This window comes from Uranotaenia lowii, unplaced genomic scaffold (genome assembly GCF_029784155.1).
Source record: "Uranotaenia lowii strain MFRU-FL unplaced genomic scaffold, ASM2978415v1 HiC_scaffold_198, whole genome shotgun sequence".
NCBI lineage: Eukaryota > Metazoa > Arthropoda > Insecta > Diptera > Culicidae > Uranotaenia > Uranotaenia lowii.
This window is the reverse complement of record NW_026598054.1, coordinates 3,503-25,842: the sequence shown is the minus strand read 5'-3', so window position 1 is coordinate 25,842 and position 22,340 is coordinate 3,503. Positions and strand designations below refer to the sequence as shown.

The following is a 22,340-nucleotide window of genomic DNA, read 5'->3' as shown; positions in this document are numbered from 1 at the left end:
ACATAATATTTTATTTGTTAAGATTATTCATTGAACATTGTTTTTATATTAGACATCCGACAACTTGGGGCAAAGTGTTTGCATTGCATGTGTTAATCTTCTAACGAAATCATACAGAATGCTGGAGAATTGTCGAAAGGCTACCGAACATAAAGGCGATAGCACTTGTTGCTTCTGCAGTCGGGAATCCGCATTGATGAGCGTTAATTCCGCATCTACGAAATGGCAGCTAACTCGTTTCACAATCGTCAAACGTTTAATTAACGTTTCGCTTCCAGAGACCAAAAAATGTTGCAGGCTGTGCGCAGAGAAGTTGGACAATGTTTTCAGCTTGAAAAGAAAAATATCCGAAAATGAGATTTCCCTTCGACAGACATCCGTATGGCCATGGCAGAGAATGGATGTAGTATCGCAGAGCCGTCGTCATTTGATTACTGATTTGACTAGTAAATTGATGCCCGCTAATACAGATCAAAATACGCTTTTGTGTTATGTTTGCAATCTGAGGATTGAGACCGGAGATCTACCAGACAAGTGTGCAGGTTGTCTGTTGCCTTTTACTAATGTAGAACAACTTCGATCTACTCCACCTGCAGTAAGTATCAAACAGGCCTTTTTTTAATTCAATGTTCGAAGAGTTAAGATCCTTCAATTATTTTGGACATGCTTTTTTCCAGAAAACTTTACTCAATTGAATCCTGAAAGCATTTTAACGTTAAAGCACAAGAGCGGATTGAAAGTGATCATCAGAACGTGCATATATCGCCAAAAGGTAATATTAACTTGTTTCCTAAATTCGTCTTCTAAACTGTGGTCTATATATGTCGTATGTTTTAAGATAAGAGTTCAAGGATAGTCCTACAACAAATAATTTGCTGCCAGACAATGTTCTTTAGATTTGAAAAATACAACGAATACTACTTTTTTTTAATCTATACACAGCAAATCTCGGATTAAAATTATTAATATTTGCAAACGGTTGGACCTCTGGTTATGAGTTTGATCCGAACAATTCCTCTATGCAATTGAACTCGCTATAGCTCGCTTAGTATGTTTAGCATTCAGTTTAAACCGTTTAAACTCAAAGATAAGAAAAAAAATCGAGTTTTGATCTCTCGCCCTATAAGAGGTACACATTTAGCTCAATCTTATATTTAGCATATTTGAAGAATTACTATGCCCACTATTTTCCCAACGTAAACTACAAACAGCTAAGCGTGCATCTTTCTTCACTCGTGCACGGAAAAAAATTGCATGGGCTTTTCAAATACAGAGTCATGATAATTTTACTATATCCATCATTTAGTATTTTCAACCATGATTTAGTATTTTTTACCGAAAATCTGGGCGATAATACTACGACATAGTATTTTTACTATGCGAACTTTGACAGCTCATAGTAATTTTCTCGTGTCTTAATTACCATGCGCATGATATTTTGATATTACACAATTCGTGTTCTTGAAATTACTATGCCCATGATAATGTTGAAACACCGTCATCTGTGTTGTCAAAAATACTATGCGCATTATAATTCATAGTAATTTTACTATATGTGCTTCGTTCGAGTGTTTGTTTTTTGACGGGTCAGCCGTTCGCAATTTCGGAACGCGAACAAAAATTATCGGATTGTCGGGAAATGATGATCGGGAAATGTATTCCCTCAGGTGAGTAAATTGTGTTTTTTTTGGTTGTACCTCTGTCCGCGGTTTTCACATCAGCGGTATAGTGTTTGGCGGTATGCTATTTTTGCGGTTTACCATTTGGCAAAAGGACCTAAAACGCGGTATGACATATGGCGGTTTGGTCGATTTGGCGGTTTACCATTTGGCAAATGGTCTTGTTTGGCGGTTTTATATTTTGCGGTATGAGTCTTTCCGCGGTTTGTCTTTTTGGCGATATGCAACATTTCGCGGTAAGATATTTGCTCAGAAATATATACTGAGCAAATGTTGTACCCAAATCTTTTTTCTGGTTTCGAGACGTTTCTGAGACGGCTCCTTTTTTCTAGGTCTACTGAAAACCTAGGAAGGCCCCGTGTTTCTAGGTTTACCCAAAGCTAGGGACAATCCCCTAGCCCGGTCCGCAACGCGAAGCGTAAGGACCATACTTCACCCTAGTTCGAACGCGCAGCGTGAGGAGGCGGCCTCTTAGTTTTGAACTACGTTTCTGAGTCGGCCCCGTTTTTTCTAGGTTTACTGAAAACTTAGGAAGGCCCCGTGTTTCTAGGTTTACCCAAAGCTAGGGACAATCCCCTAGCCCGGTCCGCAACGCGAAGCGTAAGGACCATACTTCACCCTAGTTCGAACGCGCAGCGTGAGGAGGCGGCCTCTTGGTTTTGATCTACGTTTCTGAGACGGCTCCTTTTTTCTAGGTCTACTGAAAACCTAGGAAGGCCCCGTGTTTCTAGGTTTACCCAAAGCTAGGGACAATCCCCTAGCCCGGTCCGCAACGCGAAGCGCAGGGACCATACTTCACCCTAGTTCGAACGCGCAGCGTGAGGAGGCGGCCTCTTGGTTTTGATCTACGTTTCTGAGACGGCTCCTTTTTTCTAGGTCTACTGAAAACCTAGGAAGGCCCCGTGTTTCTAGGTTTACCCAAAGCTAGGGACAATCCCCTAGCCCGGTCCGCAACGCGAAGCGTAAGGACCATACTCCACCCTAGTTCGAACGCGCAGCGTGAGGAGGTGGCCTCTTAGTTTTGAACTACGTTTCTGAGTCGGCCTCGTTTTTTCTAGGTTTACTGAAAACTTAGGAAGGCCCCGTGTTTCTAGGTTTACCCAAAGCTAGGGACAATCCTCGTAAGAAAATCCTCGTAATTATGATCATTTATTCGGACTTTTGAACATTTGAAACAGACCGCGAAGTGACTCAGTTGCCAAATATCCATACCGCCAAATAGTCTTACTCGCAAATTGGGAGACCGCGTAATGTTACAAACCGCTGAAAGGCAAACCGCCAAAAGGGCCATATGCCAAATGAGAAACCGCCAAGTGTTACAAACCGCCAAATGATAAACCGCCAAACAGGTTCATACGCGAAATGTCATACCGCCAAAACGAATACCGCGAAATGGTTTACCGCGAGCTGTGATACAATCGTTTTTTTTTGTTACTTCAAATTAACTGCTTATGAAATATGCTAACAGAACAATTTTCCTATATTGTTTACGAAAGATTTCCCAGATTGTGTCGTCGACCAGCTGGAAGGGGCCTCAACGAGCCTTTGAACCAACACACCCGGAGCGGGACAGCAGATCAGTCAGGTCGGAAATTTTTCAGGTTAGTGAGATTTCGTTCTATTTCATTCACCAGCTGATTTACCATTTTTTTCAATTCCATGTGTGATACTGTTTTTTCTTAATTTATTTAGTGTCGGCGAATGCGCTAGAGTTCCTCAACCTCCCGAGATTGGACAACGTCGGAGGACATTGTGACGAAAGCTGCTAACCGGTGAGCTAGCGCACTGTTTGCGGAACGCAATTTCAGTACATCTGCCGGGCTGTTAAATGCAGGTCTTCAGATGAGTGATCGTATTTCCTATAATTAATTGTTTCCCGTTTTTTTTCATTTTCGTTTCAGACGCTAAGTGTGATGCAACCCCTGTGCCCCATTCGTGGGTGGTGCTACCACCATGAATTGAAGTATAAAGAAAAAAAAATTGAATAAATAAATATTTTAATTTGTAACAAATGAATTTTATTTCGAGGTCTTTATACAATGCCGCATGGTAACTTTGTGATGTATATCATGATAGGGTACTCATTTTAATGTGTTATTACGATAATGGAAAATTGCAATTTTACTATGCTCGAAGTAAAAGAGATCATTCTACCATTGACAATTTTACTATGAACGTAGTCAAAATTACTATGCGCAGCCAAAATTAAGACAAAGTAAAATTAATATGTGCATGGTAATATCAAGAACAAAACATTATTGACTCAAAAATATGGTTGCGTGTTGTTCATTTAAACCACGGATCTAGTAATTTTACTATGCTTTTTTTTTGTGTGTGCACTCATGGGTCAGGATAGCTAGATTCTTTAGGTATGCTACTCCGTTGCTTGCATGTGTATTAGTAGGCCAACCAAAAAATAGTTATAGAAATTCCACAAAAATGTATGGAATTTTTTTAAACTATTGGTTTTCTAGAAAAACTACTTATTTTAAAATTCTACAAAAAATATAAAAATGTTAACCAATGTATTTACAATTCATTAAGCACTTATGCGGTTGAAAAACATAATTTTAACGTAAATTTTTTATTGAGTTAAAAAAATTGCTTTTTGCTAAATTCCTAATAACTGATTGTTTTTAAATTTTGTTTTACTTAAAATAAAGTAGCATTCATTACACGTTGCAACAAGTCATTTTTTAGCATATCTTTATAACTATATTTGCAAAAATGCTTTCCGAAATTCGAATGTTTTGCACAAATACTGCTAAATTTCCAAAAAAAAAACTGTCTCGTAGTCAGAATATTGAAAGCATTAGAACATAAATTTTACTAATTTCAACACATGTTATTTCAAAGAATGCGACTGTATACTTATTTGAACAATAAGACCTCGCAATTTTCCATAAATTGTAATTTTGTTTCAAATCCCATACATATCGTTCGAAATTCCATAACTATTTTTGACCCTGCGTTTACACGGCTCCGTCGATTGAGGTTAAGCGCAATGTTTTACCTTATTCTCTACCTATCTTGCTCATGGGTGTCGTGAGTCGTGAGTTGAGCGGGTAAACCTCGCGCCTCGCATACTTTGGTTGTGTTTGTTTAAATGATTTGGCAACCCTTTTAAAGATTGTAAACAAAACATAAGTGATTCGGTTAACAGTTCGACTCGGTGGATTAAAAAAAATGGATTTCCAATGTCGTATATGCCGGCAGGAAGACAAGGATAAATTGATACCAACTCGCCTGAGAACACCGGTAAATCTGCTGGTATACGAACTGATCGACGCCCTGGTGGGTCGAATTACGGCAAGTTTTCACACTGAAATATTTTCAAATGATTTGTGTGTCATGAACACAAACACAGCTTTTAGTAATACATTAGGTTTAATTTAATTATTTATCAAATCATAAATTGCCAGAAAGCTTAAATCCACAAAGTGGATTGTTTTGTTTTCGGCAACTATTTCATTAAAACATTCATGAAAGTTTTTTTTTACAGAAGGGAGAGCATGATCAACTTGGACAAAACGTCTGTAGCTGTTGTGTAAAGCTACTTCTGATAGCGTTTCGATTAATGGAAGGCTGTCGTAATGTAAAGCCACAGAACGCAAATCAATCAACGTGTAACGTGTGCCTCAGGGAATGTTTTCAGTTCATTAATACTGACTCTATATCCGCTATTTGGAACATCAAAATTGAAACATTGGTCCAACAGCTTATCAACGCTCCTCATAAATCATTGGATTTCAATATGTGTTACATCTGTGCCCAAAATCTAGATGCAATTTATGGGCTTAAACAGCAAATACTGGATACGGAAAGTGATCTGACTTTTGAATTGCTGCATCCATGGGAAAAGTTAGAATGCGAAAGCAACGATTCGGAAAACCTTGTTGTGGACATGTCTAGCATGTTGATTCCGATTTTTCCTGATAGAAAAAGTTGGAGATGTAGCGTTTGCAGCTTGTCCATGGAAAGAGAAATGCTCTCGGACAAATGTCCCGGCTGTATTTTGCCTTTCAAAAACATCAACGAAATTTCCAAAAGTACAAACAGCGAATCTGGCAATTGTGAAATTGAGATTGAGGTGAATAATCTTTTCCCATTGGTATGGCGAAGTCTTAAACGATGGCCGGAATTCCATATACCGGAAGTACCATTTACAGGACTATACCATTTACCGGAAACAATTTACCGGCTTTTCTTTGATAATAATTATACATTTGGGCTGTACTCCGTTTCCCCGATAACAATTACCCAGAATAAAGAATCTCCACAGTTTCAATCGCCAGAAAGAACTTATTATAAGATTTTCTTCCTCAGACAAACCATGCCCAAGTCCGGTAAACGGTTCATTCCGGTTTATGGATTTCCGGTAAATGGTTTTGCGATAAACAGTATTCAACCGTCTTGACACAATCGGTTTGGATTTTCAGCTTGAAATCATTGAATCTCCTGAGAAAGAATTATTTGAAACAGATTCAGTAGTATATTCACCGACCAATTCAGATGTAATGGAATATGCACTAGCAACGGATGAGGATTTAATCGAACATGATGGTGCAGTTTTTATGACTGAAGAAAACAATTTCACCTGCTCAAGCCAGGTAAGAAGTAAGTTCACAGTATCTCATGTGTGATTGCATCAAGTTTTCAACAAATTTCAGGAAACCGGCAAAGTTACCGAAAACATTATGTTTGAAGGCACGATGAGCTGTGAAAAATCATCTGAGGAAAATAATGAACACTTGTTCATGGTAAAAATCGTATTTAAAAAAACTGTTTTTCTCAAATTAATTTGTTTTCTATATGTTTAGGGATCATCTCATCCATCACATGAAAACGAAAATGAATGTTCTGTCGGTCGTACTATTGACAAAGTAGCTGCACTCCAATGCTGCTTTGCAGGTTGCAAACCGCAATATCAGGTAAACGAGGAACTGATTCGTCGCCAGGACAGGGAACATCAGCAATACTATACCAATGACACACTGCTAACGGAATATGAATCAGCTGAGGCCTGTTCTGGTAAAGTTCAGAGTACCGTTGGAAGCAAAAAGCACAGTCTAGAAATGGAAGGAGTAAGTTTTTTTTCTAAATTAATCACTATCCTAACTGTTTTTTTTTTAAGAAGGCTACCTTAAAATTTGTTCTTGAATCTTTTTTGAAACGATTTGAAATTTGCTAGAGCGATTCACTCGAAATCTCTTGAAATTTCTTAAAAATTCATTGATTTCCTAATGGAAATAACAAGCAATATAAAATAAATTTTCTCCATCAGGAACCAGAAGATTCATTGATAGATGATTTGAGATACACTCTCTGGCGCGGATTAGTCTACCGCTGTTGTATAAAAGCCTGTTTGAAGGAGTACAAGGGCAAAAGTCAACTCCTGCAACATCTTAAAAGAAACCACGCTGATACATTTAACAGGGACGTTGAAAATGAAACAATTTGCAGTTACTGCGATAAACCGTTTGATAAAAAAGCTGATAAACCGGAACATCATCGACACTTCATCCGAATATTGAAATGTCTGAGCAAGAATTGCATTTTTCGCACTAAATCATTCGAAAAGATGGAAAAACACTGGAAGCTGGACTTGCACGATGGAGGAAGAATTTATCCCTCCATCACTTCAATAGATGAATCGTTATTCACGGTTACGGGTGCGTTAAACAACAAAATTGACGTTTTGCGATTAGATGGAGTGCAATGTTGCGGCTGTTTTCAATTTTTCAGTACCCTTCAAAATCTACAAACGCATGTTGCCGAGAAGCACAGAAGAGATAGTAAGTTTCGTTTCCAGTTTTTACTTTACATAGAAACTAATCGAAGATTATTTGCAGTAATCGAGGAATATCAATGCACCGTCTGCAGTAAAATATTTTTAAGCTCATTTGTACTAGTTAAACATTCAAAAACAACAAAGCAGAGAGTTTTCTACTTCTGTCAAGATTGTTCACAGTTCCTGTGGACTTTAAAGGCTGCAGAAACCCACAGTTCTGCCGTCCATGCTTCGGATGATTCGGAAGTTTTCGATGAAGATGAATATGAAAACAATGGCGACATATTACAAAAATTATCTTCAGGTTGAAGATGATTCTTTTATTTGCTGCGGTTGTTCCAAAACCTTCAATACTCAGGGAACACTTGATAAGCATGTTCTCATGGAGCACGTTGTTGCAAAGAATACCCGTTGCGGTAGTAAGGTTTCTATGGAGTGTGATATTTGCCATAAACAGTTTTCTTCAGATGTTCTTTTGTTGGCGCATAAAAAACTTTCTTGACATAACAAATCTATAAATGCAAGGTGTATGCGAATCTTTTCTTTTTTTTTTTCAAATTTTGAAAACCATTAATTTTTTTAGGTCGGGCATTGCACATTCCAGATGATAAATCATGCAGAGATAGAACTTCACACGTCCATTGATGAAGAAATTGGAACTCATTGAGACAACTGGGGTTTCGAAATCAATATAGAGCCCTCGACCGGTCTGTTTTATAGTTGTTGTGCTCAAAAAGTTCAGACGTATTTCAAAATACACCTGACTAAGCATGCCGAAAATTAACAGAAAAACAAATCAGTCAAAAAAGGAACTACCTACCTACCTAATAAACCGTATAGAACCACAGAAATTGCGCCAGTTAGTACCCATTTGAAGCAAAACTTTCGTCCAAATCGTTTTTAAGTGTGTGCCTGAAAGGGATTAGCAAATCCATGAACGTAAACCGTTTACTAGTTTCACTGTGAAAAAGGATTCAAAAAGATGTAGAAAAGTTAGTTTCATTCGAAATTTGTTGAAGTCGGAATAGATTTTCAATTCCATTTTTCTCAGGAATTTTAAACCAAGTAAATTTATTCATTCCGAAATAGATTTTAAGTTTCGATTAAAACGCTCCCAATTTTCTTATGAGTTAATTTTTTTTTTATTTACAACTAATTTATTAAAGGCCTTTTACTTTAACAAAGTTTAAATGTGCCGAGGGTCTTTGTATCTTATGAGTTAAACGGAACTAAATCTAAGTTAAGTAACGGGTTAAACATTTGAACCTTTTTGAATGTGAAATACAAAACTTTATCATGACAATTAAAAAAACAGTGATTCATCAATGGAATTGTATGTTGCATCCGAAGAATATCCTATTCAAAATTCTCCTGTGTAATGTTGTAACACAACTATTCGTTCCATCATAGTGCATAGCGGTCAGCAAGGCAACGTTTGCAGTTGAGGTCATTGTAGAGTATGCGGTATGCATGGTTCTGTTCTATTCGGGATAGGTTTTAACCTTTTACCCCTAATTTTCTCAGCATGGTGATATTCTGGGTTGCCAGGTGCCCAGATTTGTCTGTAAAACCAAGACTTTTGACCCTTCGTCCAGATATTGGTCAGACACAGATTTTGCCCAGATTTTTGCTGAGAGTGCCCAGATTTTGCAGACTTTCTAAATTGAGTGATAAAATCAATATTCATGTATCGGATTTGATCCGTAAGTGGCAGATTGGACTGAAATCAGGCTCGTTTTCATTGGTATTTGCCCAATCATTCATTAAACTTTTTTTTTTTTTAATAAGATCGGCATGGTACTTGGTAGGAAACAGTGTTTGTTAATTGTTATACAGTTATCAACTCGACAATAACCCGAACACCATAGCACAAACACCCCCCCCCCCCTCCTCCGCTCTCACGATTCATCGAATTTAAGTACCAAATTTGTGATTTTCCTTATGCACAGACACACACAGACTTTTTTTGAAAATTGCCCAGATTTTTCATCCTCAACACCTGGCATCCCTGGTGATATTTCTGTGCGAAATGCTTGTTTGTGAATGTGAGTGTATCAACAAAATTTTAACGGCTACACCGAAAATAATTTTCACTTTAAAGGTAAGTGACATCTGGAGTGAATTTTCGCCATACGTAAATTCATGTGAATTTTAAGTGACCGGTCAAGTGAAATCACTTAAGTGAGCGATTAAGTGAATTTCAAGTGAATGGCAAAGTCAATTTCAAATGTTTGCTCAGGTCATTAATATCTTTCAGTTGAAGTGGTTTTTAGGTGAAATTTCGGAATATCAAACATTAATCAACTTTGTTTCTACAAAACAATTATATATTAAAAAAAATACAACGTAAAAAACGTCAGTTTTTCTCCTTATTTGGGTTCAAAAAGATTTTTCGGCTTCGATCATTAATGATCATTAATATCTTTCAGTTGAAGTGGTTTTTAGGTGAAATTTCGGAATATCAAACATTAATCAACTTTGTTTCTACAAAACAATTATATATTAAAAAAAATACAACGTAAAAAACGTCAGTTTTTCTCCTTATTTGGGTTCAAAAAGATTTTTCGGCTTCGAAAAATCATTGGCTTCCTCACTTTGACGAGACATTTGGGTTCTTTTCTGAAATAATAATAAAAAAATAAATTTAACTAGTATTTATTGCTTTGCATGATACTTACTTTAATTGCACTTGAATATTTCCAAAATAAATCATCATCGGAAAACGTATCCGAAACCTGATTGCTTTAAAAAAGGTCTCTGCGACGTGTTAACCGGTTCACACGATGTTTCTGTCGGTCGACCTATGGAAAATATCATTGTTTAATAACATATAAATTACTTTAATTCTGCACCTACCAACTCAAACAAACCTCTGTTGTTTCTTTTACAAACAGCAATGAAACAATCAATACTGACATTGTTGACATTCGCTATGCAAAAAATCACTTGAATTTTAAGTGATGGGCAAGTGAATATTGGCTTAAGTGACCGGTCAAGTGGATTTCAAGTGAGCATCGAAGACATTCAATGCCGGTCACTTAAAACTCAAGTGATGAGCTAGTGTATATTGATTCGGCCACTTAAAACTTAAGTGAGAGGCAAGTGAAATGTACATGAGCCACTTGAAATGAAGAAATTTACTGCGTTTTCACTTTTAAGTGAATCTTCTAGTGTTTTTTAAGTGTGATTTTGGGTTCAGTGTATGTTTTCATAAGACCAGGCCCACCAATGGTTGCTAAACCTCGAATCGAGTACATTCAGCAACATATCTATCAACCCATCATCGCACCAACAGTCGCTAACTTGATTCGAGAAATAGCATTCGAGCAGTAGGTTGTTACAGGATGCGTTTATGTAGCAACCCGGTAGCAACGCAGCCGGTAGTTGCTATCAGAAAATAAACAAACACAAATACCAACCTGGATCGCAACAATGGGTGCGAAAATAAGTAAGTAGATAAAAACGCAACCAATCAAAACATCTAAAATACCGACCGAAATAGCAACTTGCGGTGGGCTTGGTCTTATGTAGCAGCCCGGTAGCAACGCAGCCAATCGTCGCTATCTGTTGGCACCGCTGGCACCCTTGGACCGAGCAGCGACGCCGCCGAACCAGTGAGCGCGGCGAAGTTTTGCCGCATCTGTAAAAGTGACAGAATCGACGGTTGATATAGAGCATCGTTTTTTCACTAGTCGAAGTAAGCCAACAGTAAATTTTTACCCCGAAGCGCTAATCTAAAATTAGCATTAATTTTGTCGCGAATAAGTTAGGTTTTCGTGTGAGAATCAGTGTTAATTTCACTACTGCATCGTAAGTAAAGCGACTTGTTGCGATTTGTACAATTTTTTAATAATCAGCATTGCATTTAGGCGAGCCTAGCAGAAGGCGACCTGTGCCACATTGTTTGGCAGAAAGCTAAGGGAGAAACCTTGCAAAATCCGTGGTTTTATAGATCCGGAAGTCGATCTAAACCGTAAGTTAATATAACCTTTGTCAAATCACCCTTTTCTTTATAAGGAATTTTATATCTTTAGGCGAGCCTAGTAGAAGGCCAATCGAGCCAAATTGTTCGGAAAAAATCCGAGGAAGAAAACCATTTGTTGTAAGTCGTAAACTTATCTTAACTTTCCTCTAACTAATAAATTCAATGTTTTTAGTTTGAGCTGCTACTGCTACTACTGCTACAATCGAAGTTGCTTCAAAAGCGGTTTTTTATTTCCTCGTCCGAACAAAACTCAAAAACAAATGAGTTCGGCTAGAAGCCTGGAACAGATTGAGGTTATGGATCAAAACCTCCAGCAGCAGTCTAACGCCGAGAACACCGCATATGATTGTGCTCTGTGTGAGGAGCCGAATCATGCTGACCACCATATGGTCCAATGTGACACCTGTCCGCGCTGGTTTCATTACTCCTGCGCCGGTGTTACGGATGAAATTGTCGACGAACCATGGAGCTGCCCCACTTGTTCAACCGAAACAGTTGTCGAAAATGCGTGTGGCGGTTCTCAGGAGGACATTTCCGCCCTGCAGTTTCTGGATCTTGGTGCCGGAAAGGATGCACGCTGGAAGCAAAATGAAGAGCAGCAGAAAGCTGCCGACGAGCAGCACGAATGTGATTTGATGCTGATGAGAAAGATGCAGCGTCGGAATTTCCAGCGACAGCTGCAGCGCGAGGAGCAAAAGCGCTTGGCACAGCTCGAGTTGGAACGTGAAATGCTGGAGATGAGGCGGAAAGCTGATAAGGAGTATCAGATCAAGAGGAGCCAATTGTGGAGTACATACGGGCTCAATCAACAAACACTCAATTATCCCGATGCAAATGATATTCCGCAGCATTCTGTTGGCGGCGCGGAATCAAGAAAAGTTACGTTTGAGTCGAACGTGTATCCGGTGTATTCTACTCCGCTATCCGGAAGCTATTCCCCTCAAGTACCGACGACACCGTTGCGCAATCCCGGGGTGTATCCAGTCAGAGTTATTCCAAGCAACTCGAATGCACCGATCGTTAATCATCCTTTGCCTTCTCACCTGTCGGCGCCTCCGCAAGTTCCGAACCAAATAGATGGGCGCAATCTTTCGAACGTTCCAGTGAATCCACCGGTGAGGCACAATCCGCTGCCAAATCGCGGTCTGCCGTTAGTACCAGAGGAACCAGTGAATCAAAATTCTCCCAACCAACTTTCGCATTCGGCCATGCATCGGCTACATCTAGGGGGCCCAGTGGGTCCATGCGATCCGCCCAATCCGCCTCCCCATTCGGATGCACAATGGCCGCAAATTGCTTTGCCACCAGTAGCGGAGTTGACCAGGGCACAGATCGCTGCTCGAAAAGGACCGTTCTGCAAATTACCGACCTTCAGCGGAGATCCCGAGGGCCGCTGTTTTACAGCAGCTACATCAATGGAAACTTGGCGTGCAACTGGTCGAATTTGGACAATCTTGGGAGGCTGCAGGAAGCGATTCAAAATCCAGCGCGCGCTAAAGTGCGCCACCATTTGATGCTGCCTGAAACGGTACCCGAAGCCATCGAAACACTCCGGAGGCTTTATGGGCGCCCGGAACAAATAATTTCTGCGCTTGTGCGCAAGGCGCAGAATGCGAAGCCACCATGTCTGGAAAATCCGGTTACTTTTTCGGATTTCGGCATCATCGTGCAGCAACTCACCGATCACCTGATTGCGTCCGGACTCCGGGATCACTTGGTGAATCCACATCTAATCGAGATCCTTGTGGCCAAGCTTCCTGGTCAGACGCAGATTGAATGGATCCGCTACAGACGTCAGCAAGGTTTTTCCACTCTGAAAACCTTTTCCGATTTCATCACCGCCATCGGAGCCGATGCCCTAGAACTGGAACACATCAACCGGATGCACGGTTGCAGCAAGGAGAGGCCGAAGCCAGAGAAACCGAGAGCCGACAAGAAAGTGAAGGAGAAAAGTGCTGAGGGTTACCTGCATACCCACATCGGAGAGTTCGAGGACAAGCGGGCAAGCATAAAAAGAGAGCAGTCTGCCCCCTCCTCTTCCTCATCTAAGTCCGTACAACAGCAGCAGACCCGGGTGCCATGCCACATTTGCAATCGCACCGATCATCGCACACGGTTTTGTGACGACTTTGCTAAGCTGTCCTGGGAAGGTCGCGTGAAGGAAGTGGCCAAATGGAAGCTGTGCAAACTTTGCCTCAACGAACATGGTGATTCGAACTGTCGTTTCAAGCGCAAGTGTAACATCGGAAACTGTCATGAAATGCACCACCCACTACTTCACCCAACGAACAACAACAATCCTGTGGCCACAACTGATTGCAACGCTCACAGTGTCGACATTCAACAACCAGTGATTTATCGAATGGTACCTGTCCGACTAAGTAACGGCAACCACTCGGTGAACGTAATCGCATTCCTGGATGAAGGCGCATCCTGCTCTTTGATGGAACGTGAGGTTGCAGATCAGATTCAGCTGGGAGGAGAACCACAACCACTTATCGTCAAGTGGACGGCGGGTATGACGCGCATGGAGCGCGACTCTAAGCGGGTGCACCTATCGATTTCCGCTATTGATTCGTCGGAGCAGTTCGTGCTGAAGAATGTGCACACCGTTGAAAAATTGAAACTACCCGAGCAGAAACTACTCTTCGCAGATGTCGCAAGGAAGTACCAGCATCTGGAAGGGTTACCCGTCTGCGACTACCGCTGCGAAACTCCACGAATTCTAATTGGACTCAAGCATCTGCACGTCTACGCCCCGTTGGAATCACGGATTGGGGCCCCTGGTGAACCGATTGCAGTTCGAACTCATCTTGGTTGGACAGTGTACGGGCCACAAAATTCAGCAGATACCTCCGAAATGTTTTCTGGTCACCACGACATGAGCCCGGCAGATCGCGAGCTGCATGAGCTGCTACGTAGTCAATACATGCTGGAAGAAGCCGGAATCGCAGTTTCAATTTTGCCTGAATCGTCGGAAGATCGTCGTGCTCGTGACCTGTTGGAAAAAACCACCGTGCGAATTGGCCAACGCTTCGAGACAGGGCTGCTGTGGAGGGATGACAACCCTCAATTGCCCGACAGTTACCCGATGGCCGTGAAGCGGCTGAAAGCTTTAGAACGAAAATTGTCGAGAAATCCCGAGCTGAAGGAGAAGGTAGCCAAACAAATCGCCGAGTACCTATTATATCTTTCGACCTTCACTTCCAAACCCCTTTCGCGGAGTTGTTTGAAGTGAGAGGGAAATGCTCTCTGTATTGTTTATAATAATAATGCGTTCACAATGAGTCTGATCGAAGTAAATAAATAGATCAGTCTTAGACTGGAGTTGAAACATCTAAGAAGTGATTTTTGCTACATCATCCGAAAGTTAATAGTAAGTGAATCTTCCCTAACTTCTTAGTCGTACACTTTAATTGACGACGAGGAAAAGTGTTGAATTTTCAATTCACTTCCCGCGTTTGTCTTTTGGTGTGTTACACTACAGCATCCGTAATTCGTGCTAGACACGTGTGAATTCAGAATTCAGAAAACTAATCGCTTTGAAGAGTCGGCTTTTGTTGTGACAAAGCTTTGTGATAGTGTGCTGAAACAAAAAAAGAATTTTATTTGTTCTGTGCAGGCTGCGCTAGATAGCAAGAGAGCTGCACAAGATAGCTTGCCGGAGGAACGGTGTACAGCTAAAGCGGTCAAAGCCAGTTATTAGAGCGCCATTTTAAAGTGCAGAATCGAACCGTCTGTGGATCCCGCCATTGTGCATTCCCGTCAGCAGCTGAGAGAGAGTCGAGTGGTGAGAACGGTGACTGGTGAGAACGGTGACTGGTGGGAAACAAGGGTGCCAAAGTTCTTCATCTCATAGGATTCGGGTGAGTGGTCGAAAAGTCAGCCAACATTGGTGAGTTTCCACATCGTTAACATTGGTGAGTAATTCCGTGAATTTGTGCTTTCAGTGTCCCAACCTCTTCCAATTCGAACTTTTTTTTAAAATGGCTAATGTGCAAGGCAGTATAATTGGCTCGATGGAACCCTATGTTCCTGGTACAGTGTTCAGCCAATATGCAGAGCGATTTGAACACTTTTTTGAATTTAACCAAACCCCTGATGATCGTAAAAGGTCCTTGTTCATCACGCTTAGTGGTCCAGTAATTTTTAGCGAGCTAAAATTATTGTTTCCAGGTCAAAATTTAAACACTGTTTCATACGTAGACATGATAGCTCGACTCAAAGCAAGATTCGATAAGGAAGATACCGATGTTGTGCAATGCTTCAGGTTAGAATCCAGGGTACAAACTGAAGATGAAACGGTAGAAAGTTTTATTTTGGATTTGAAACTTATCGCTTCGCAGTGTGACTTAGGGGATTACAAAGAGAAAGCTATCAGGAACAGAATTTTAGTCGGAATTAGGGACAAAGATCTTCAGCGAGAACTTCTTAAACAGGATCGCCTTACTCTGCAAACGGCTGAACGCATTGTTACCCAGTGGGAGTTAGCATCTAACCGAGCGAAAATCTTGAGTAACAATAACAATGAAAGCTCGCATGTTAGTTCAGTAAGAGAGAGGTTGGGTAGAAGGACAGTTCAAGGTGGAAATAGATTTCAACCAATGCATAGAAGGGATGCTGATTACCGCAGCCGTAGTCGGAATCGTGGAGAACAGAGAGGCAGAAGAGTTTCTTTTAGCGAAAGAAGTCCCAGCAGGAACCGTGACCGTGAGAACCGATACGTTAATCTGGTCTGCAATCGCTGTGGAAGAAAAGGACACATTAAAAGGCAATGCAGTGTCTCTTTCATCAACCGACCAGGTCCTAGCAGTGCAGATCGGATTCAAAGCGTGGCTATCCCAGCTCCTTCACTGAATACTGCTGGAAATATTCATGAGGCCCTAAACAGACTCAGAGTTGAATTGAGTGATGATTCTGAAGAGGATAACGCATCAGGTGACTACTATTTATGTATGATGGTATCGAGTAAGAACAGATTAGACAGCTCATGTTTGATAAATGTTGTTGTAGGAGGAAATAATTTGATAATGGAAGTTGATACTGGTTCAGCAGTGACTGTGATGGGAGAGAGCATGTTTAGAAAATATTTTAATGAAAAAATTTTTAAAAGTAACAGAAACTTAGTGGTTGTAAATGGTGGTCGACTTGAGGTTCTCGGAGAAGCAAATGTGTGGGTCAATTTGAACAATCGTAAAGAAAAACTACCTCTTATTATCCTGAAAGAGAATTTACATCAACCCGCATGTGTAAAAACCCTAACTTGAATAATCAATACTTTAAGTAAACTTATCAAGAAACAGTGACTGCTCATGAAATCGTAAATATTATGTAAAACCCTGTTTAAAGAATTTCTTAAGAAGATATAAAACGAATCATTTACGTTCATTTAAAACGTGATGATTATGTGAAACGTAAAGATGATCTTGAACTACAACATTGAACGTGCGCATTTTCACTCGCCGAAACTTGCAGTCCAAGATGCCAGATTGTTTCCAAATAATTTATATTTGCAGATAAATTAAATCTGTATTTTTCATGGATAATGGATCATGGATGAGCGTCACAACCTACACGAATTACGAATCAAAATATTTTTGCGTACCTTAGTTTTGAATGTTTTACCATCTCTATTATCTTAATTCATAATCAAAACCACTAAAACAAACTTGGCGCCTTCAAACATCAAGGCGGCCCTCATATGCTTCATACCTGTAACTTGAGAAAAAAAAATTTTTTAATCAAACGATCATCTGTTCTAATGAACTTTTTGAAAAATTATGTGTAATAATATAAATCTCGCGTGAGCTTTCATTACGTCGAATGAAACAAAATTTGAAAAACTTAGATATTCACTAAAAAAGCTTCATTATAACATTATCTACCTATGTGATTGATAAAACAATCAATTTAAACCCTTTTAATATATAAAATTTAAGACTTTCAAAATGACGAATGAAACAAAACCTTGATTGCCAATTTCAATGTTGCTTACGTCCCTTCTTCCAAACGGCGAATGTGCAGAGGAAGAAAATCGTAGCACATTCGCTATGGATTCCATGAGCAAACAAGTGTATACAGGTTGAGGTTATCAGAATATCAACCTGGCAATGAATATTATTTCAGATTCTTGTTTTCAAGCGTTCTTAAATCGATACTCAAGCCGGCTTTCGAACGCTGTAAAATAGTGCAGCAAGGAAAAGAAACCGAACAGCAGCAGTACCAGCAAACATAACAACTAACAGCAGCAGGCTGATCGGCAGCAGCCTGGCTGTTAGTCACCCAATCACCCGATTCACTATGCCGAGAAAATTGAAAATTTACCGGTAATTGCCTCAGAAACATTTGGGCGTAAGTGCAAGTTGAACGAATCAAAGGACGAATGAGACAAATTTCCCCTCCAGCTGATCGGCAACAGAAAGCTGATCAGCAGCAGCGAGCTGGTTTGACCGATGGCGCACCCGATTCACACATTTCATTATGCATTTACTCACCAATTTACCGCGACACTAGATATTTCACTTATTAAACAGCCACTATGCCGAGAAAATTGAAAATTTCCCATAGAGTTTGCATCAGAAACATTTGGGCGTAAGTGCAAGTTGAACGAATCAAAGGACGAAAGAAAAGAGACGAATGAAACAAATTTCCCCTCCAAACGACGAATGTGTTCAGACGTATGAACGATTTATGTTTGAATATGTCGTATGTTCCAATATGATTAAAAAATAGCTCTAAAAATTGCAAAAAATTAAATTCATAATGTGGAATATCTAAGACTATTAGTTTCCATGAATATTGCGTATTTTTTGCAGGGTTATCGGCGAAGGAATAAAATTAGGATTTGAAAAACACTCTGCAAATTTCAGAAGCGTTTTTCTCGATTCGGTGTTTCTGTTTCATTCGACGTAATGAAAGCTCACGCGAGAAATTAATAATTTGTTCAGTTTATTTGAAATTTCCTGCAATTTTTTTAAGAACTGTTAACTGGCATCACTGCTTTCACCAGAGGAAAAATAAAATCAAAATGGCGTTAAGTTTGTTTTCGTTTTTAATCACGATGTTTGTGCATTTTTCAATTAATAATTTTTCGCGTTTTCGGACTTCTCGTGGTGCACGAAAAACCATCAATCAGCACCTGCCCTGCCGGTTCATGGTTCCGGTTCATCATTTTCTCTATAGGTCGCCACTCCAGACTCCTGCAGGCCACTACTACGAATCCTAGTACCGGAGGATCAAAGCCCTACACATTATCAACCGCAAACGAATCCATTTGGGCACGGAACAGCAGCATGAAAATTGGCGGAAGTCATAATGACAGCACCGGCGAATTTGTTTCTGCTACACGGAAAAAAATTGAGTGGTCATCCCAAAGACGCTGTCATGATAATTTTACCATTTTAGCGCCATAGTATTTTCAACCACGAAAAGTTTAACATCGATTTTGTGAAAGTGCGCATGAAACAATATTGAAATTACTATGTACCTGGTAATTTTCGATAACTCTCAATGTTTGTTGTCGAAAATACTATGGTCATGATAATTTCATCATAATTTCTATCACAACTACCGTCCGCATAGTAATTTTGACATTGTGGCACCAATTCATATCAACAAAATACTACGCACATCGTACTTTTGAGAACAAAACATATTTGACTCAAAAACATAAGTGCGTATGATAATTTTACTATGGTAAATATTCTTGTTGTTTACACTAATTCAGGATCATTAATCATCAAACCCGTTTGTAAAAAAAACTAATTTTGAGCTGCTTTATAGTTCCATAACTTTGAAAATCATTCCAGAACATCGAGAGAACACACTAACATTGACCGACGTGTGTCGGAAGTGTGAATTTTCATGTTTCAAATAATGTCATAATGCATGCATGCAAATAAACAAACAAACATACATAGTAATTTTACTATTTAAATCAAGCTCCTCGCTCCTCCTAATCTTTATCATAACACATACTAGTTTCATCATGAAACATATTAATTTTACTAGGGACGAAGTAAAACAATGCATCATTTCATTGACAATTTTACTAAAACGTAGTCGAATTTACTATGCGCAGCCACATTGAGCACATGGTAAAATAGCTATGCGTAAGGTATTATAAACAACAAAACATATTTGACTCAAAAATATGGTCGCCTGTTGTTCGTTTAAACCACGGATTTAGTAATTTTACTATGCTTTTTTTTTGTGTGTAGTGAGGAGGACGAGTAAGAGAAGAAGGAGAAAAGAAAAGAGGTGGACGATGGTTTTCGGTGGCCGGGAACGAGCAAACAGCAGGAATAGTCAGTATGGATGATTTCCTGCCCTTCCCTAGTATGGCGAAATACAAACGGAGCGGAACGTAGGAGATGCAAACTATCGGTTAGTAAAGATTGTATTATAAACTTTTTCTTTAATCATTCCTTGGATCTCCTTTTTTAAACGACATAGGTACTAATTTTTTCTTTCATTTTTGTTTCAGCAACGCAAGCGGAGCAACAATGCCGGTACAATTATCGTGTGCGGGAAAGTTACCAGTTTCAGTGGCGATATGATATCGATCTCTCGGTAACACCAGTCGGACTGACTTATCCCAGTGGCGAAGCTGGACCAATTTGACCCCCCAGCTGAACCGGCTCCTTAGCTACCAAAGCTCAGAAGGATTTCCATATACAACCAGTAGTGTTCAACTCAGTTCATTATGGATGGCCTATACAATACGAGTAAATGTGATATTTATTGCGTAAGGTGGAATAAATGATAATTTCCGTAAAATAAAAAAAAACTTTTTATAAACAAAAATTAAGTAAAAATTTGTTTCTATGTGCGCGTGCTTCACTCACGAACGATTCCAAATAAGGTACACATATCGTTGGAAGAACATAAGGTCAAATTGTTACACAACTATAACCCTAAACTTTTAGCTTCAAATACACTTTAAGAAAAACTATAACTGTGACAGTTTTATGATCTAAATGTATTTTCCATGAACAGTTTCTTGACGTTATTTCAACTGTTTGTAGAACAGTTGCCCCATACAAATGTTTTAACAGTTTTAAACAGTAACATAACTTAACGCCATATTCAACAGACCGTCGTTTTGGAATTCACTGTTAGTTTAATGTTTTTTACGATGTCAGTTATCGTTTTCTAAAAGTTTTTTTACGCTATTACAAATCGTTATGTAACTATTATAGTAACAGTTGAGTAACAGTATTTTTGTATTCGGGAAGCCAATTATAATTTGTATCCTCTTATAGGAAGAGAGTGGCTTGACATTTTTTTCCCCAAATGGAAAGAATTATTTGTTTGTGGAACACCAAGTGTTAAAAATGTGACAGTGTTGCCAAAAAAGAGTTGTTTTATTGACGAACTAAAGAAAAAGTTTTCTAACGTATTTGAAAAGGATTTTTCTCAGCCTATTCGGGGGTATGAAGCTGAACTTGTTCTAAAAGATGATAAACCAATATTTAAAAAAGCTTACGATGTTCCATATGGACTTAGAGAGAAAGTTTTGGAACATTTGACAAAATTAGAAAAAGAAAATGTTATTACACCAATTGAAACAAGTGAATGGGCATCACCAGTTATAGGAGTAGTAAAGAAAAACCAAGATATTCGCTTAGTTATAGACTGCAAAGTTCCGGTAAATAAATGTATCATTCCAAATACCTACCCCTTGCCTCTCGCGCAAGACATTTTTGCGAAACTTTCAGGCTGTACAACATTTTGTGTTTTGGATCTTGAAGGAGCTTATACTCAGTTATCGTTGTCAGAAAACAGCAAAAAATTTATGGTAATCAACACAATCAAAGGTTTATTTACATACAATAGGCTTCCTCAAGGAGTATCTTCAAGTTGTGCTATTTTTCAAAGTACAATGGAAAAAATTTTGGCGAATATTGAAGGAGTTTCAGTGTATTTAGATGATGTGTTGATATCTGGACGAAATGCTCAAGAGTGCGAAAAGCAATTAATTCTTGTACTAAGCCGATTGTCGGCGGCTAATATAAAAGTAAATTGGCAAAAATGTAAGTTTTTTGTACCGGAGTTGTCGTATTTGGGCCATGTTATTTCAAAAAAGGGTCTGAGTCCGTACCCTGATAAATTGTCAACAATAAAGAACGCAGCAGTTCCGTCTAATACAACAGAGTTAAAATCGTACTTAGGATTAATAAATTATTATGGTAAATTTGTTCCTAAGCTAGCAATACATCTTTCTCCGTTGTATAGTTTGCTGAAGAAAGATAACAAATACAAATGGACTGTTGAGTGTCAACAATCTTTTGATTTAAGTAAAAATGCTCTGTTGAAATCTAATGTTTTGGATTTTTATGATCCTACAAAGCCTTTAATAATCATAACAGATGCTTGTAGTTATAGGTTGGGAGGTGTTTTAGCGCAGGTAGTAAAAGGAGAAGAGAAACCAATTAGTTTCACTTCATTTTCATTGAATAATGCTCAAAAATCTTATCCCATTTTACATTTGGAAGCTCTTGCACTCGTGTGTACCATAAAAAAGTTTCACAAGTATCTGTTCGGCCACAAGTTTACAGTATACACAGATCATAAACCTCTTATAGGCATTTTTGGGAAAGAAGGGAAAAACTCTATATTTGTCACCAGACTACAAAGATATGTTTTAGAGCTATCAATCTATGATTTCAACATATGCTACAGAAAAGGAGAAAAGCTGGCAAATGCTGATTTTTGTTCTAGATTTCCTTTGAAACAACATGTTCCTTCAAACTTAGACACTACAGTGATACAAAGTTTAAATTATGGTAGCACATTACCTTTAGACCATGTGAAAGTAGCGAAAGAAACAGAAAAAGATAACATTTTGAATCAAACTTCAAAATTTGTCAAAAATGGTTGGCCT

General features: G+C 39.1%; 1 protein-coding gene and 1 long non-coding RNA gene across 2 annotated transcripts; both read left to right on the top strand.

Moving 5' to 3' along the window:
• Positions 1-569: 569 nt before the first annotated feature.
• Positions 570-8,894, top strand: LOC129759595 (zinc finger protein 271-like). The gene is made up of 8 exons (XM_055757069.1): positions 570-595; positions 678-772; positions 5,182-5,790; positions 6,119-6,289; positions 6,350-6,439; positions 6,500-6,763; positions 6,964-7,474; positions 7,532-8,894. The coding sequence occupies exons 3-8, from the start codon at positions 5,257-5,259 to the stop codon at positions 7,777-7,779; spliced, it is 1,818 nt and encodes a 605-aa protein (XP_055613044.1). The 5' UTR covers positions 570-595; positions 678-772; positions 5,182-5,256; the 3' UTR covers positions 7,780-8,894.
• On the top strand, positions 1,266-3,633 carry LOC129759596 (uncharacterized). Its single transcript, XR_008740195.1, has 4 exons — positions 1,266-1,667; positions 3,176-3,280; positions 3,372-3,451; positions 3,581-3,633. It is a non-coding gene; the product is annotated as an uncharacterized LOC129759596 (long non-coding RNA).
• Positions 8,895-22,340: the final 13,446 nt, after the last annotated feature.